Source organism: Drosophila takahashii, chromosome 3L (genome assembly GCF_030179915.1).
Source record: "Drosophila takahashii strain IR98-3 E-12201 chromosome 3L, DtakHiC1v2, whole genome shotgun sequence".
Taxonomy (NCBI): domain Eukaryota; kingdom Metazoa; phylum Arthropoda; class Insecta; order Diptera; family Drosophilidae; genus Drosophila; species Drosophila takahashii.
In genome coordinates this window covers 21,539,211-21,557,386 of record NC_091680.1, presented here as the reverse complement: position 1 = coordinate 21,557,386, position 18,176 = coordinate 21,539,211, and the positions used below count along the sequence as shown (strand labels likewise).

Sequence of the window (18,176 nt, the reverse complement as noted above, 5' to 3'; positions counted from 1 at the left end):
GAAGTAAGTAAATACCAGTTTTATATTTATACTTTTGTGCATTTTAGTTACCCTTAAGAGGTTTCCCCTCCCTTTACTAATACTTTGACATATTTATTTCATGTTGCTAGAATTGTATAACACATGTTTATAACCTTACTCCTTACAACCTCCCACGATGTAATCAATTTTTCATACAAATACAATTATTTTTATATATTGTAGTAATCATTTGGTTGACTCCCTTCCCCCTCTAGGTGATTACGCAACATACTTTTCGACGACTTTTCTCATTTTACCCTGTTTACCCAATTTTAAGCGATTTTGTATGATAATATTTATTTTTTTAATATATGTTTATTCAATGCGTGAATTCTCATTTTGCGTTACATAATGAATATATGTATCTTCCGTATACTAAAGGCTCGTGAAATATTTTCAACTCGCACAGACGTTGTTACATTTAAACTAACGTATAAATTTTCTTCTCGTTGATTTTTAGAAAAGCTGCGACAGCAGATCAAAAAATTGGAAGCTGTTGTGTCCTTTGACGAGCAACACACCGCCAATCAGCTCCTGAAAATGATTTTAATGGAATATTATTACTTTTGGTATTACATTTTTGTACGAATTAAAATATTTTGACAACATATCAGCAATAAATCTATTTTAATTACAAATGCAACAATAGTTTAGGATTTGAACTTACATCGGTGACCATTCCAAATTCAGAACCGACCGTGAGTACCAAGGGATTATTTGACTGAACGCCGTTCATATGTAGAATAGCGATAGCCGGTGGAATTATCAAATTCTTCTTGAGGAGGCGACAACCAAAGACATCAAGTTTACGTAGCTTCTTGCAACGACCTAGCAACTGGACAATGCCCACACATGTAATGTTAGAAGAATTTTGAAGGCTTAAGCTCTCCAACTGCTGTAAGTTAGTAATAAAGTGATCGATGTACAAATCGCTTTCCAACTGACACTCAAGCCTCTTCAGGGCCTTCAACTTAGAAATGGTAGCGGCCTCTTCTAAATCGATGCATCGAAGGGTTTCTGGGCAAAAACGCAAGGACTCCAATGTAGTGGCGTACTCGGTTACAGTTTTGCCAAATATTTTGTTGAGTTTCATACGGTAATCAGTATTGTCTATAGTCAGATATTGTAGAGTCGGTAAATACGGTAATGGCGTGTAAAAGAGACCGTAACCAATTCTCAGTAATTCTATCTTGGGCCACAACTGCTCACCGCCAAGATCTTTGGGAATTTTAATGTTGCCGTACTTTATATGCAACGAATCCATATTTTTCATGGTCGAGCATATTTTATAAATATCGATTGGATCTCCTTTTTTGTTAAATAAAGTCAGCTCCGTCAGATTGACAAGCTCCTTTAGTCTTTCCACTGAAATTAATTATAGATTTATTTAGCGATTTTAAAAGCGATTTTAACTAGGAAGGGTTTCGTATTTCATATATATATATATATATACATTTCGTATATACATAACTAAAAAAAGTATGGAATAATAAACAAATATGATATATGCCAATGTTTGAAAAAAACATAGGGTAAGAAACCTCCATTGCGTAACCAAAATTATAATACTTTTTTAAAGGACTTACCATCTTGACGGTTGAAATTATACAATTCCAAATTAATTAGATTGGGTAACTTCAGCAAAGTGTCGACAACATTCACATTTTCGAAATCGTTAATGAATCCGACCCATTTTAGATTTTTCAAGGTCAACAAAAGCGGAGATATGTGGTTCCAAAAACGCCTACGAACTGCTAAGAAAAACTCGTCCAAATTGGGACAGAAATCGGAAGCCAATTTCGTCACAGCAACGGATTTGTTTACCGCTTGACTTGAGATTCTAGAAACGGATGGTCCACACAACGATAATATTTTTGCCCACTCAGCAATGGAACGTTCCCCGAAATCGATTTTCTTATAAGTATCTCCAGCTTGCAAGGCAAATGCTTTTCCCAGAACTGGATGAGTTTCGGCAAAATTAAGTTTATCCTTGATATCCAGTAGCTCCTTAAAAATTAAGGCAAGAACCTCCACCGGCAAATTTAAGATATTACAGGCAGACGCCATTTTTCTCAAAATTAAGCTCGAAGCGACCAGAGACCAGAGAATTCTACAAATGAATAAAGATAATTTCATAGAGATGGGGAAACATCGATAGAAAATCAATGCGTCGATGTTTTTATAAATTTTGTAAACATCGAACTTAATTATCGATGTCTTTCGTTTTTAGAATGTCTTGTACATCTTGTTAATCATTTAATATTTTGTTGGTCTTGTTGTCTAAAGTCGTGGAGGATATACATATATAGACAGTGAGCTATTTTACCATAATCTACCCAAACTTCGTTTAAGTAAAATGTACATACATATGTAGTATTTTTATTTGGAATCGGCATTTTAAAATATTAATTTTCAAAAAATATATATAAATAAAATATAAACCAAATTTCTTCGTTTCCAAAAAAAAATTGTATACATCGATGTTATATCGATGTTTTCATTGAATCCCCCCATTAATATCACAAACATACCAGTACTATCGAACAAACCAGTGCAAAAAGGGACTTCCCAGAAGCACTCCACTGATATGTATGTATACACATATTTTTACAAAAAAGTAATAACATAAATACATTTATGAAGAAGTAATAAAACAAGCTTTAATCCTGCATCATTAAATTGTTTGATTTTATTAGTTTCATACCTTTTATTCATGGTTAAAGTTGCAAAAAAAAACCGAATATTAATGTTACTCACTGTATGTACAATACATATCCACAAATGATATGTCAGCAGAAATTGGACCTTTCATCAATTGTATAGAGCAGGTTGCACGACGCGACTCGATCTAATCAAATTTTACGCAGCATTGATCACCCCAAAGACCCGACCCTTTTACATTGGCAAATGTTTCAGTTCTTTAGCCCTTCCACGGCCTGTTTACCAGATTTAAATGGAAATTCTCACGATTTTTGGATCTGCTGAAGTGGAGGGATGTCGAAGTGATAGGAGCGGATCATTTTCACACGCCTCTATTTTTCATGCGTTCTGCTTTCGCGCCTACTGCCAATTACATTCGTGCAACTGTCAGCCGTTCAATGACAATGGACAGCATGGGGTTAAGCCCCCCTCCTCTATTAACGACCTTATATGTAAGTATATATGTATATGTAGCACCAGCGATTTTCTCTTTTTATAAGTATGCGATATCGGGAATAGGCTTACACCGACAGAAACTTATATTTGGTAATATATATGTAAAAATGTATTATGTTTATATGTTTATGTTCATTTAATTATGAATAAACAGTTTGTATACCCTTGCAGGGGTATTGTGATTTTAGTCAGAAGTTTTAGGATTTGATTATGATATAAATGATACAAATTTGTGAAACAAAATTAAAGCTTTGGAGTTTTTGACATTTTATCTTACACTCTTGGAAATATCTTTTTTTATATCAGACGACTGTGTATGTTTATAATATAGCTGAACTTAAATATCATATACATACTTATGAATGTAGTTCCTTCCTTTCTTGTTTAATGTAATAATGAATTTATCTCCTATTTCCCTACCGAAAGACTCTGTAATTTTTTTCCTCAGTGAGCTGCAGACAATCAGAACCCAATTCATGCATATGCAACCATTATGTGAGGGAGATCAATTCAACAGGGTTCCTCCTCCGATCCCCTCGATCTGATCTGCATAGGCTGAAAGAAAGAGAAGGAGCGATTTGTACAGGTTATCCTGGCGATGTACATATGTATGTATGTATAACGATCGTGGCTGATCGCATTCGGATCTGCTTTTGTGCCTCACGCAATTTGTACGCTGAATAATGCCGAGCATCGCTATCAATTGCCTGACCCCTAATAACGAATTCGTGCCCAACTTAATTGCAGACATATTGATGAGGCCCAGGCCGGGGATAATCCTCCAGACCCTTCCCCTTCCCGTTTCTGGTTTCCATTTTCCAGAGTTTAGTTTTTTTTTTGCCATTTGCGTGTCATTTTCTAAGTAGAATTGGCATTTCTTTTATCTCCGGGGAGATCAGATCAGATATCAGAAAAGGTCCAGGGGCCGCAACAATTGAGAGTAAAAGTAAATGTTGTTGATCCATATCAGCCATTCCCAGTCCCCGTCGGAGATCGTGATCACTTGTTTGTTTAAGTTCTTAGCAGGTTCATCGTCATCGAAATGTTTCTGGTTCGTTGATTTACGAAAATATTAAATCCTTTTGTTTGCCTCGCCAACAGGTGGAGGATTGTCTCTCGTCCCGTCTCTTTTTCGCCTGCTGCGTGCTAATTGGATTATGTATTGCTTAATGATCCCTTGGGGATGTCGGGTGTTAATCACTTAAGCATCCAGCATATGGATCGCCATATTCTGCGGTCGTGCGATTAACAACGCCGAAAAAGGGAAAGTCGGTAAAATGGGTCAAGTATGTATGCTTGAAGGAATTGTATCCCTCATCTTAAATCGTCTTGTTGCTCTGAGGCCCAAACAAAGAATATGAATATGTGCCATTGAAGGGCACTTTATCAAATGCGTACTTGCGTGAACATTGTTTGCGAAATATTGTTTTCTTAAACTTAGATTTGTATACCCACTGGATGAATTGACATTTTCCAAGAGTTTCTGTGTGAAACGTATCGAATTTTTCTCCAAGCTCCTAAAATAATTTTCTAACTTTTTTTATTTTATTGATCTAAGGCTTTTTAAATATAATTCAAAAACACCAAGTATTGACAGCAAGTTTAACGCCAAATTTACCACAAAAAAATTAAAAATTAAATTACCCATCAACATAAAGATAGACAGTATACTTTGTTTTCTATTTAATTAAATGCATTAGAGAAATACAGCTATTTATTTATAATATTAAAAAATAAAATCAAAACCAATTTTCTTTGTGTTGCAAATTTAGATAGACAGTATACTTTGTTTTCAATTTTATTAAATGCATTAGAGAAATAATGCTTTTTATTTATAATATTAAAATATAAAATCAAACCAATTTTCTTTGTGTTGCAAATTTAGTAATTACAATGTCATGTTTGGTCTAAGAAAAATTATATTAATATATACGTCATTTACCTACATATAATATAACAAGAATAAGATAGTTTTAAAACCTTTAAGACATCATGCGACCCCTCAACCAAAACCTGGCTACGCCGCTGGGAGTAACCCTTGATTTTAATGGCCGGAAGCTAGCAAGAAAACAGAAAGTTCTCATAGATCAGAAGTCTTGACCCCATACAATTAAAAAATCGATTGATACATGAGAGTAGCTCCAAATGATATTTGTATAATTTGTTAAGCAATTTAATTCTCACACTTTGCTGATTTTTCCACATTTTCTTAAATAAACAAAACGACGAAACCTCACCTGGGTGCGGCCCCATCTTGAAGACGTTGAAAACCGGGGTTCCCAACTCCCACACAAGTGCTCAGAATGGCGTGAAAACGCTTGTAGTTGGTGGGCATTATTCTCATTTAACAATCGAATGCACATGACGGGGTTTTCCTAGAGGGTTGCAGAGATACAAAGAATAAATAACGAATAGCCCATCGAACAAATTAATTTACTTTTGCCATGGAAGAGTGCGCAGGCGCAGGTTGCTCATTGTATTTTTTTATTTTGGGTGTGTTTAACCACAGAGTTTTGTCTTCGGGAAAAATATGATTTAATATGAAGTCTTTGATTTTCTTGTCTGGATGGTAAGAGTTCTCGATAAGTTTCTGCCTTCGTTTTGCCCCATTGCACATTGGTCGAGCTTCGGTGATCATCAAATTTATGCGGAGCAACTTGAAGAACTTGTACCTTAAACACATTTAGAATATTCATATAAATGTTGGACTCTGCGTGGGAACTTTTATGTAGTACTTTCTTATTAATTAAGAAACTCGATCATGCGGAACTCGAAAGCAATTATGGGGCTTATTCATTAGGAATTTTTCTTAGAATATTTAAACTTGAAATTCTTCATCGCAATTACTTTAAGTATTATTAAATATATATATCATATCAGATTTAACCAGGTTTTTCAAGTCTATTTGATGGTGTTTCCTAATATTTTCGTATTGAATTTCACAGATAAACGCACTTCAACTTGTCATATTCATCAATTTTTCCAACGCATTTTATGGGTCTTTAACTGCAAACGCCAACAGTTGGAATGGGATTTCTCCGGCCAGAAGGGCTGAACACTTGAGAGTCTAAATATTCCTGGAACGCACGTGTTGCCCAAGTGTTAAAAATGCATTTGTGGAAAATAAATCAGGGCAGGCCAAAGGGGCGGGAACGGCGGGCATCGTCACCCAAGTTGAAACTAATTTTATGCATGACTTTTTACACATTCCAGCAATATTTCCCCTGACAGCCACTCCAGCATAGTTGGACAGTTTTTACTTTTGTTTCACGGTCTCGCCGAGGCATTCCTGCCGTTTTCCCTTTTCGTTTCTTTTTTGTTTTGGGTGTGAGGCATTTTATGCACAGTTAAGTTAATCTGCCCTAAGAGTACTTAGCAATCCACAGGCATGTGTCATCCTCTCACTTTTTCACTTTTCTCGGCCTCCGACACATGAGACGACGTCGTCTCCTGGTTTCTGTTTCTGGTTCTTTTGGTCCGTGCCACATAAATACCCACTTGAGGCAGGGACCTCGGACTGCCACCGCCGGCGGTATTAGGCTCCGGATTTCGGACCATTTGGCGGCTTTCGATTTGGCATATGTCACGCAGATCATCAATCCGTTGGTCTCGCCTTTTCACCACAGCAGGCTGAAATTGTATCCCAAAAGGTTGTAGTATTAAAATTTAAAATTAATTATTTAGTTAAAAACATTTAAAAATTTATTCAATAAAAATAAATATCTTTTATATCCTTTCTAAATTATTTTCAATTTTGTTTGTTTGTTTTAAAGATTAATTATGACATACTTTTAAAATTCACATTAGGATTTACCCCATACTTTCTTGTATTGTTCCAATTAATTACTTGACCTAGCATAGCACTAATAAGAGTTTGTATCAAAAAATCTAAACAAGGAATTTGTTTTCTATTAAGAAGTTAGAATCCTGTTTAATAACTTTTCTGTAATAGTTAAATCTTATTAAAGTTTACAAATCAAATTGGTAATCTAGGCTAACGATTCATCATTTGTTCCCATTTATTAAAATGTTATTAATACCTACTATGCTATCTAAACTGCATTTCATTTTGAGAATTTAAATATTTTAATTTTTTCAAACTCAAGTGTGTTTTCCGTCTGGGAAACTTTTTTTGAGATCAGCCTGAGTCTTATCCTCTCCACAGTTTTCGTAATAAATTACCCCCAACAACCGCAGTGAAAAGAACGAAAAGGCATTTCAATGCATCCACCTGATGACTGCCCGGGCATCCAACTAATGACACATAAATATTTATCGGAAACCTCAAGCTCGGGCCGCCCCCTCCCTAAGTTGAAGTTATTACTGAAAGGGTTTCCGTGGCCAAAGCAAAAGCTTTGATCGTTTCTTTTCGGTTTCTGTTCAGTTTTTGTTGTCCGTTTGTCTTCTGTAATCTGGCTGAGCCGAGCTACTTGACTTACACACGCAGAACCGGAGAACCAGTTCGAGGCATTGAGTAATTACCGAGGAGAGGTCCGGCGGGAACGGGACACAGAGTGAACCTTTTGTCGTGCTAGTGCGTCTTTACACGGAGAAAAAATTGTAAACAAAAAAATTTATAAAAATATACTTTCTGAACTTATATAAATCCAAAATCCTCAAGAATTCGCGTTTCGCGAGGTTAGAATCAGAGTGCGGGAATTTATCTGTGTAAGAATTGATATACACACAAAAAAATTTGCTTGGTAAAATTGACCAACAAAGATAGTTACGTAACTATTAAAATAGTTACGTGTATTTTGTTTTTGCTTTGGGCTTGTGTCTTTGCTAATTGTGTGTATTTTGTTGTTGTGAAATGACTATTTAGTTAGTAGAATTGACTATTTTGCTGGTTGGGGCCTGTTTGACAATTATTACAGTTGATTTTACCAAGTTTTTTTTTGTGTGTATATATTTATAAAATCTGGATAAATGTAGGTATATTTTTTCCCAGTGCCTGAGTCCAGCGCTGTCTTGCGCTTAATTGCGTAAGGCAGGTGGCAGTTGCTGCTGCCTTTCTGCCGATGAGACACGGTCACAGACAGGCCACTTTAAAGTTGTTCCCGTTGGTGATTAGTGACGGTTCTCCGGCTCACCCCTACCCCTCCGCCGGACTCCTTCTCCGTCTATTCCTCGGTTCGAGTGCTTTCCATTATGGCCAAGTGTCAAATTAAGTGCTCACATGATTAATATTTGTGGCCGGCAAGCATTGTTCCACAATACATTCGGCCAATTCCATTCGACTTCTGTCGTGGGCCAGTGCAATTTTCTCGCTGATTAACCGTGTCGTTTTGCTATTAACTTTTAATTGTGAGTTCCATACCGAAACGCATAAGCGTCTATTCCTTGAGATATTTCCTAGCCATAAAGTCAATTGATGTATTTGGCTTTAACCGATTTTTTACGATGTCCTGGAACGGATCGGCAATGGTCAGCGGAAATTGGCTGACATAGCTTCGAGGTGAGTCAGATTCTTCGAAACTATTAATTCTTTTAGTTAGAGGATTTGGAGCTACTGACCATTAGTTGTCTATTTCATTCACATTTATACTTGAAAAGACTATAACTATTCAACGAAAAAGTCCAAACACTTAATTTGACATATAATTATAATTTAACATTAAATCCCAAATAGGTTTCTAAGAAAGTATTTTCTTATTTCCTATATACAAAACAAAACTATAAAAACAAAATAAGAACTATAAATTTGAAAACAATTTGCAGTATTTAAATATAGAATAAAGAATACCATGTTGTCAATAATTTCATCCGAATGCTTAATATACGGGAATATGAGTAATTATTTGGCAAAACTTTCGTTTTCGGGTCAGTTAATTAATGCGATAATTAATCTTGCTGACTGTCTGACTGGGGGATGACGTTCGACGAACTTTTATTGGTTGCGGTGCAGCAGACCTTAAATCAGTTAACTGAGCTGTCAGAATTTTACCGTTGCTGCGCGATTTGGGATTTCGCCTTGAAAAATTGGGTCAAAGTAAAACAAAACAAAACGCAAGCTGTTAAAAAATTGGGTCAGTTTTAATTTTTAAAGCCTAGCCTTGGTATTCTAAAATAGGAATAAAACAGAAGAAATATTTCCGAAATATGGACCTAAAGATCTGTCCTAAAAAAGACAATTTGTTTACGTCGTTTTTATGCCATTTCTTAACGCACGTTAGAATAATAATCTCAACTTTAGTCCAAAGACAACAATGGTACACAATTATCACAATTCATTTAAAATGAATTTCATTTAGAAGATGTTTAATCAAATTGTAAAGTGTTCTTCATACAATTATACATATTGTTAAATTCTTCCCGAGCCCAAGCTACTCATTAAAATAAATAATTTATACCTTTTTCTTTTAAGTTATATGTACAAAAAATAAAAACCACTTGAAAGACAAAAGCAACCTTTACGAGACAGTAGCTTTCAGGTTTAATATTTTATTACAAAAATATATATATAAAATATATACTACATACCAATATATTATACCTAGAGTTGATCTTTAATTAATGTCTTCCGTTCTTACACCTTTTACCTGATAATAATCAACTTCCCTTTATGAAGTCAATTAAAGTCGAGTTACACTGGTAAACCAAAAGTTATCAATTAAATAAATAATATACATAGGTTCTAATGCATTTTTCAGCGGATGTATTCATCGAGGGATCCAAACTAAGTGAGGCTGATGGAAAAACCTATCTGTAACTTTGGGCGAGAACTGGTTTTTTCGGTTTCATACAATTCGAAACGTAAATTTATGATCCAGTGCGAGTGGTGCGAGCTGTATCTGTATCTGTAGCCGAGTATTGGAGTATCCGAGAGATGTCAAGATACACGGACCGAGTTCGCTACTGCGACTTGGACTTGATGCACACCTGCACCTCGCCGTTGTTGTTGTTTCTCTTTTTATTATTGGTGTTAAAATTATGGGTTACGCCAGCCAGTTGGGGTGATGGCGATGGTGATCTGGGGTTGGGTGAGGTGTGGTTGACAGTCGGGCCCGGTGTGCGTGTGTATCTGTGTAAGACGGTAGCACTTCCCTAGGCCGGTAACCAGTATCCAGTAACCAGTTCCTGTTCATCGCGGACTCGGATTCGGATTCTGGACCTCTGGCCTGTCGTCGTGTCTGAAAAACTGTTCTAAGGGCCATAAATTGTGCCTGCCGTGTTTGCTGTTTGGAGTTGAGCCAACCATGACCACAATGGATTCAACACTGGTAGTCAAATAATCTCGTTTAATACTCGTCTTTTGTCGATCTTATTAGGAAAGAGAGCTGGGGTACATGTATGCTAAGTAGGGAACACTTTAATGTGACCTTAGAATTCAGTTCCACAAACAAAAATGCATTATTATCTTCAAATAAAATACAATAAATAAAATAGCAATTGAAAATAAAAGAATAGCTTATTTAATAAAATAAAATACATGTAAAAATATAGTTACATAATATATAAAATTTATATAACTGTTTATCAGAACGTAAAAAAATATATATAAAATATATAATATAAAGGGCTTTAAGATATCATACTACTACTAATTTGATTGTCAAGAAAAGAAGATCAAACTATTTTTGTAGGCTAAGGATTAGATGTAAAAAGGAAGCGAATTGATTTAAATTAATTTACTTAAACCTATTTACATGTGTTTAATAAATACCTTATGCCATTCTTAGTTGTGAGATAAATAATTTTCATGTACAACTATAAAATTAATCGCTTTATCAGTGGAAGAATAAAAGTAGTTTTCAATTGAGTTGCATGCAGGATACAAATCATTTACTTTTTTTAAGAAAGCCCTGAGGCAAATGCCAACTGAAGTCGGTTGATTGGGCCGGCTATTTCTGTCCCGAACACCTCTGGGTTCATTAGCCGCCACATCCTCTGACCAATCAATTACTGAAACCCCGAGCCGACTCATTAGATGCAGTCGAGATCATGTCTCGTTTCTTCATAAGCAATTGCAGTTCATTACCGAGGATTGGAGCCTCATTAGGGGCACGGTTCCTTGCAATTTGCAGGCATGCCAAAAGGGTTTAATGTTTTGATTAAGACACAATTCTAACCAGATCCATTTCGATGGCAGGTGTTGAGAGACGTTGGCGTGCGGCCTGTAAATCTTAAATTTGCCTTGACCAGAAGCATTACAGAACTGAAAAAAGGAGCCGGACTAGGGAGATTCTGAGATCGCTAATCTGGCTCCGACATCTGCTAACTGTACTCTTGGATCGAGACCAAATGCAGTCGCAATTGGTTTTTATGGCCTGTGGTTTTGTGGGTTCTGTTTGGAAATCGACAGTATAAACCTTGACCGATTAGCGACAAGTTAAACCCTTTGTACACAATCTTCTGACCTTAGGTCGTAAATTAATCAAGCTCCGAAGTGAGACCGAGTCGAAACAGAGTCATCAAACGGTGGCAGTGGCTCCATCCACTCCACTCGACTCGACTCCAATCCAATCCAGCGGCCAACACCTGAGCTCCAAAACACAGCCGCACACAAACAAGTTGATTTTCCAGCCCAAATGCCCCCAAAACACAGCCCACTCCACCAAAACTGAACCGTTCCAATCCAAGCTCAACCCAAGCCCATTGTATGTCATTTTTCAAAACCAGAAATGAAAAGAAACCAAACCAAACGAAACGAATTAAAACAAGTGAGGAATATTTGTTCGACTTCAAGATACCCGTTAAATATATATTTTAAACCTTTGGTATAAAACTAGCGATTTGAAAAAAAAAACCTATGTAGAAATTACTAGACTCCGTGCTTCAGCTCAAAATACTTTTTTTTTTTCAATGTACTATTTATATCTGATTGAATAATAAAAACTTTAAAGTCTTATAAGATCTAATACTTTAAAAAAGCCAGTAAAATATTTAATTAAATTCCTTTTCTGTAGTTTTTTCTTGATAAATGTATGTATAAATGTATCTCAATGGTTAAACATAGATAGTTTCTATTTCGACAGTATACCAAAGTTATACACTTTTTCTAAAGGAGTACGAGGTATGTCAAATTAAGCCTGTAGTGCGCTTTGGTTGCGGGGTTTTACTGCAGCGCACGTGCCAAGGCAGCGCAGCTTTTGCGCAGGCGCAGACTCCTATTCAGAGCCGGAAAAAAGTCAGACACTCAAGCCAACGACGATGACGATGCCCAAAACAGTTGTGGAACAGTTGTACTCCGTTGTTGCCGCTGGCCAGGCCTCTTGTAGGGAAAACGCCCAGACTGGAGCTTTGTAGCACAGTTGGTTCAATCGATTTGTAGTCGCCCTTTCCATATTATTTCCCTTACAAGGCAACGATGTTTAAAAACAATAGAGAGAAAGAAAATCATTGCTAGTATTAAAATGGCTTATTAAATTTCTGTACAATTTAAAAAAATATTTTTCAATTCCCCTGCGGATTCAAAAAATCGTGTTGCTATTTCAGTAGCCTTATAAGTAATTAAGGTAAATATTTCTCATTTTTATAAAATGTTTCTAAATATGTTCTATAGAGTATCCAGAGTTGTATTATACAATTCCTTATGCCATCTGAGCTCATCTATCCCAAAGAATCGGAAAACTCCGACCATGACTTCTCGTTTGGGCGATGAGAAGCTTTTGGATCTGCAGAGTAAAAGTCATTTATTTTATTTAGGGTCTTCCGACATTTTTTGTGCTCAGCATTTTTAATTAAAAACATAGCTAGAAACAAAATATCTTAGCTACTTGGGCTCGTGCCCACGATTTGAAGGTGTACAAAGTGGGCGTTGCTTTCTGGAGGCGGAGGGAATGGGAGCTATAGATTCTTCTTGGGCAGACATTGTAATTGTGGATCATGATGGCGTTGAAGATGATGATTCAGCTGATTTGGTCTGTCTGGAATATTTATGGCTCGTGCCAACTGTCTACTGCTAGAGAAAACTTAGCTTCAACCTGAACTTCAGATTCGATTCAATCTCGACAGCATCTGAAACGGGATTTATCACTGATGGGTGCTACTGGAAATTTGTTTCTCATTTCTTGTTTGTTGGCACTACACGACTCTAAGAAGTGGAATTCGATTTCCCTGGAAATTGGATTTTTGGGAGCACTGCCAGCACGTGCTCCCCGTTTCCATTTGCAGGTGTTGGTCCACACAATTTTCTTGGCCACGTTCTGATCTTTGACTGTCAGCAGCGCCCACGCCAATAGATCCCATGTCTTTGTCTTGTCTCGCTAACTGTGTCAGCAATTAGTTGCGGGCCTTATTTATGGTCTCCATTTGCCATTTGCCTGTTAAATTAATTAAACAAAGCAATAAACGAACATTGTATCCATAAAGCAATTCGGTGTTTTGAAAATAAACACAAGGTCTTTGGCTGGGTTGAGTTACAGATATGGGTGGTTGGAATTGGAAAGGATGCAGACAGTTATTTGAAAAAGGGTAGTGTTATTTTTTAAATTTTAATTTTAAGAATTTACTATACCTTTCCGTTAAAAAATAAAAAACATCCGTGGCAAATCTCGTAAAATTATGAAAAATATAATACAACTTTTGTCAATTTGTTTGGATGTGTGTTTAGTGTGCCAAAATGTTTTTCTGCCTATTTAAATTAATTTTTCTATTTACAATTACATTTTCAATCAAGTTCTTCTTCCACTTTATATTTTTTAACCTAATTCTTTTGCTTTGATGGTTTTAAATATTCTAGTTACAATTACATTTTAATTTAGTTCTTCTTCCACTTTATATTTTCAATCTCAATTCTTCTGCTTTTAGAGTTTTAAATATTCGAAAATGCTTCTTAAAATTTCTCTTTTAGTTGCGCATCAATACAACTTATCGTTTTTAATCCTAAAGTTTATAATTGGTTCTCAAGAAAGAGATAATTTAAAGATCAAAGTCAGAAATAAAACGATAGGCTTGCCCCTTCCCAAAATCACTCAGTCAGCCAATCCAAGTGTCAACGACCAGTTCAAAGTGTTTATAACTATCTTTTCAACAACGATCCCACCATTTTGCACAACAAAGAGATCTTTAGAGCCAGGCGACGGACAAAATTCATTACCAAAGACCTGAGCCCCATCGACCGAACATTAGTCATCTGTGAGAGGCAGACAGACACGACCAATCGACTACAATGAACTTATCGCGCCTATAAAATCAATCAACTTTTAATAAAAAATAAAAATAAAAAAACGGGCAACAATAGCAACAATAATGTGCTGCTGGAAAAGGAGTTCAGTTTCCGCACATATGGATCAGATCGGCCAATGACTCATCGAGAGTGGTCAAGTCGAGAACGAGCCGAACCCAAACCGAAAACCATAAATAAGCTCAAATATAAATAATTTTTAGTTCCTCCCCTTACTTGCCGCCCCGCCGATTTCGCCCGTCTTCCTGGCTCGTTGCTTATTTGCCCATTCGGCTTGTTTATACAATAAATCTACCTGAACAGGCCCTCTGCAACATCTAATAAGGTGGGGGCCAGGCCAAAACGAAACCCATTATCCGATTGATCGCGGCTGGAAGTACCCTGAATATAATGAGAAATTTATTAGTACTTAATTTGGCATGGTAAAATGCATTTTAAATAAATTACATCACTGGATTTATTTTAACGGTTTAAGTAAAGATTAAAGAGATTTAGTTATTGTATCAATAATATTTCTTATAAAGAAATTAGAATATTTAATAATATATCCCTTTTGAAAAAATGAATAATAGTTCCTCCGAATTTAGTTCATCTCTTTTGCAACTTTCCCTTACAAGCTAAGATACCCTGGTTCAGGGTACGGAAAAAAAGAGATGACTCCAACCGGGTCTAGTCTGGACCAAAGGCCAACTACCTGCAGTCCATGAGTCATCCAAGCGAATCTTGCAGTTCGGCACACAGTTAAATGAAAACAATTCGTGGCTCGATATGATTAGCAAGTCCCTCAAAGATCGCTGGCCACGTTCAGGTAGTTAGACCGAAAAACCCTCTACGACCCTGGCCCTGTAGTCTGTCCCCAAAAGCTTCCAAGATGTTCACTTCACACATTGAAGCTTTTCAGCGGGATCGTGCAGACGTCTGGAGAGTCTATACTATACAAACGGATGACTCACCGCAGATCGCACCAGATCAAAATACACTCCATCCCACCATCTCCTCTGGGCTTTTCTTACCACGAACCTGGGGATACTGATTTTGTGTTAATGCGAATCTTGTGTTTCTGCCTGGCGTCTTTTGTTGTGATTACGGCTTAAAGGCGATTTAGTCAGAAAAACACAAATTATGAGTGCGATCTACGCTGGAATGGGTTCAGCAGTGGCTAAATTTCTTAATTAAACTGGTGTGAAACGAGAACGTTGCGTCTATAAAACTGTATATATTATTCGCGCAGAACCCCTGGACATTTTTACGATATTACGAGACAACAAGTTGGTTTATTAAGTGACCTGATCTCTCAACCAGTTAAATATGATTGTTCTTGAGACAAAATATATTTTTATATACAATGCAATTTCTAAAAATATCGTAGGGGGCAAGAATTTAACATTTTTATTGTTAAGAGGTGAATAAAAATTGTATTTCTAAAATGTATTGAATTATTAAAACTGGATGTCTTATAATAAACCCTCATAATAATAATTTTGGTGTAGGTATATATTTTTGCATGCAAAAAAAATTATTTTTGTGAAAAACACTTAAAAGTATTAAACAAATTCATATTCTATTTTGTTCTCAGTGCAACATTCTATGCCACTGACGATGTATAAAACGCAACTTCATTTGCTTTTTTGGTCCCTTATTGCATTGATAGATTCATGGGGCTACTAAAAATTTCTAATTAAATCTGCTGGTTGTCAAATTTAAAACGCCCCTTTTTTCCTTTTTAGCAATATTTTTCAGCTTGCTTGTGTAGCGCACACTTAATGGCAAACGCAGCCTTAGTTTATGCAAAAATCTGGTTTGAAAAATTCGCTCGCATTAGAGGTGTAAAATATTTGCTGATGCAAATTGCAACTTTCAAAGAGGAGGCGTTGCCAGTGTAGAATATATATATTTCCATGCCTTTTCCAGGACGCAGTTTGTTTACTTTTAGTGTGTGTGTATTCTTTTATAAAATTTATTCTGGCAGCCAATTGTTTAGATAAGGGCGGGTATACGATACAGTGCTTTAAAACGCTTTGAAAGATAAAGGGTGTATCTTTTAAAAAACTTTATCTTCGAACCAAGCCATGCATCCATTTGCCTCTGAGAGCTCCGCAAAGTTGGCCAATTTCAGCATTTTTCGAACTTTGAGGTCCTTTTGCTAAGAATCCTTGCGTCGGGAAACTCTTTGGAAAACGCAGTTTAACTTGGGAATTCGTAACGAATCCAAAAATATAGCATTTATCGAGGTTAATTTTTGATGCTGCATAGTGTTATTTTTTAGACTGCCTTACCTGACCATTAAAACCAATCTCATAATTGTCCCATTTATTTGCAAATTATTCAACAACAACGTTAAACAATTCCTTGTTAGCATCGGGAAAATTAAGCGTTATTTCTTCAGGGGTTATAACCACTATCCATCACGATGCTATGTAAGCAGTTTAAAATACATTTTGTAAGCTTCGGCATAATTGGAATGCTGGATAAAATAGCACAGCACCGAAATCGAAGTTCCATTAAGGCAGGCAAGTTTAACTCTTCATTGGTTTTCATTGAATATACGAAAAAGCCATACATGTCCAGATAGCACAGCTTTTTAAGTGGCCAAAATGTGTCATGAAGATTAATAGGCGGGGGCAAGGATTTCGGGAATTCCTTAGCATTCATAGGTCCGTCGAGCCATTTGCTCATTTGATACTCAACTGTAAAAATGGAAATTACAGATACAAAAACTAAGTACAAAATTTCGAGCAATTGATACTTACATTTGGGATCAACATGATTTTGCAGACGTAGTTTCTCCAAGTTAGGAAGATCTTGAAAAAATCTAAAAAGTTCCGGAGAGGCATTTATGGCAAAAATGTCAATTTCCTTTAGATTTTTCAAGTTCTTCAGGAAACTCCTTACAATTTCACAATTTTGGTACCTTAAATGCAGGCTTATAAACTGCAAGTTTGGGCAATACTGTTCAATCAACTTATACGGCGGTCTGATGTCTTCGTATTTATCGGTGTGCATGACTTCAATGGTTGATCCGCAAATTGGCAACAAATCCTCCCAAAAGCGAGTTGGAACTTCAAACGCGCTTAAGTACTTAAAATGAATTCCGCAATGAAATCTAAATGCTGCAGCCAGCACTTCATCAACTTTGGCCAACTGCAGCTTGTCTTCCAGATCTCCAAGGAACTTAAAAATTAAATCAAGAATTTCCATGGGTAAATTCGTAAGATCTCCCATTTTGTCCACTTTATTAGCGCAAGAAGAAAAAAAGACGGAATTCCTTATTCTTTCTGGAAGTCAAGATAGTAACCAATTTGAGTCAAGTAGAACGTGTTTCTTACCGGCGAGCTTATTTTTGCGAAACGATGGGAAGTCCTGAAGATGTGAAATGAGACGTATTTTTTCCTTTATACTTTACTGAGTTGGGCAATCTGCATTCTACATATATATTATAATACGCTCTTTATATTAAAATTTAATTTTTTTTTTTAAATTAACCTATGTATTCCGGCGGAACACTGGGGAATCCTGAAGATGTGAAATCCGCAAGTGGATTTATTAATTCTTGTATTGAGTTGAAAAATTAGAATTAAATAATTAAAGGCAACTTAACATATGTTTAAGACCGAAATCAATTTAGGTGTTAATTTCTAAGATCCTTTGCACTCAGCTGGTAAAAAACCCCAGCAGCGATTTACATAGCAGCTGTAACCGTGGAAGATGAAGGGAACCTACAAAAAATGTCTTAGAAATTTAAATGCCTATTTTTACTATGGGGAAGCTATGGGGTTATCAACATAAACCTGTTTTTTATATAGGTTTCGTATAGGCATCTAGAAAAACGAAAAATAAACAAATAAAATAACAAACTCTAGCTGTCCTAGCC

At 36.2% G+C, this 18,176-nt stretch overlaps 2 protein-coding genes across 3 annotated transcripts; both read right to left on the bottom strand.

The window, feature by feature from the left end:
• Positions 1 to 347: 347 nt before the first annotated feature.
• Positions 348 to 8,413, bottom strand: LOC108065191 (uncharacterized). Its single transcript, XM_017153115.3, has 5 exons — positions 8,357 to 8,413; positions 6,583 to 6,807; positions 1,608 to 2,131; positions 689 to 1,386; positions 348 to 555 (listed from the first exon to the last, which is right to left on the bottom strand). The coding sequence occupies exons 2-5, from the start codon at positions 6,771 to 6,773 to the stop codon at positions 478 to 480; spliced, it is 1,491 nt and encodes a 496-aa protein (XP_017008604.3). The 5' UTR covers positions 6,774 to 6,807; positions 8,357 to 8,413; the 3' UTR covers positions 348 to 477.
• An 8,145-nt stretch (positions 8,414 to 16,558) lies between these two features.
• Positions 16,559 to 17,705, bottom strand: LOC108065174 (uncharacterized). Of its 2 annotated transcripts, none has more exons than XR_011418419.1 (3): positions 17,198 to 17,705; positions 17,056 to 17,117; positions 16,559 to 16,992 (listed from the first exon to the last, which is right to left on the bottom strand). XR_011418419.1 is itself a non-coding variant. In XM_017153097.3 (3 exons), the coding sequence occupies exons 1-3, from the start codon at positions 17,525 to 17,527 to the stop codon at positions 16,688 to 16,690; spliced, it is 678 nt and encodes a 225-aa protein (XP_017008586.2). In that variant the 5' UTR covers positions 17,528 to 17,651; the 3' UTR covers positions 16,560 to 16,687. The 2 variants fall into 2 exon arrangements, 1 of the variants encoding a protein (XP_017008586.2); XM_017153097.3 differs by having other exon boundaries at positions 16,560 to 16,992; positions 17,217 to 17,651.
• Between the last annotated feature and the right edge of the window lie 471 nt (positions 17,706 to 18,176).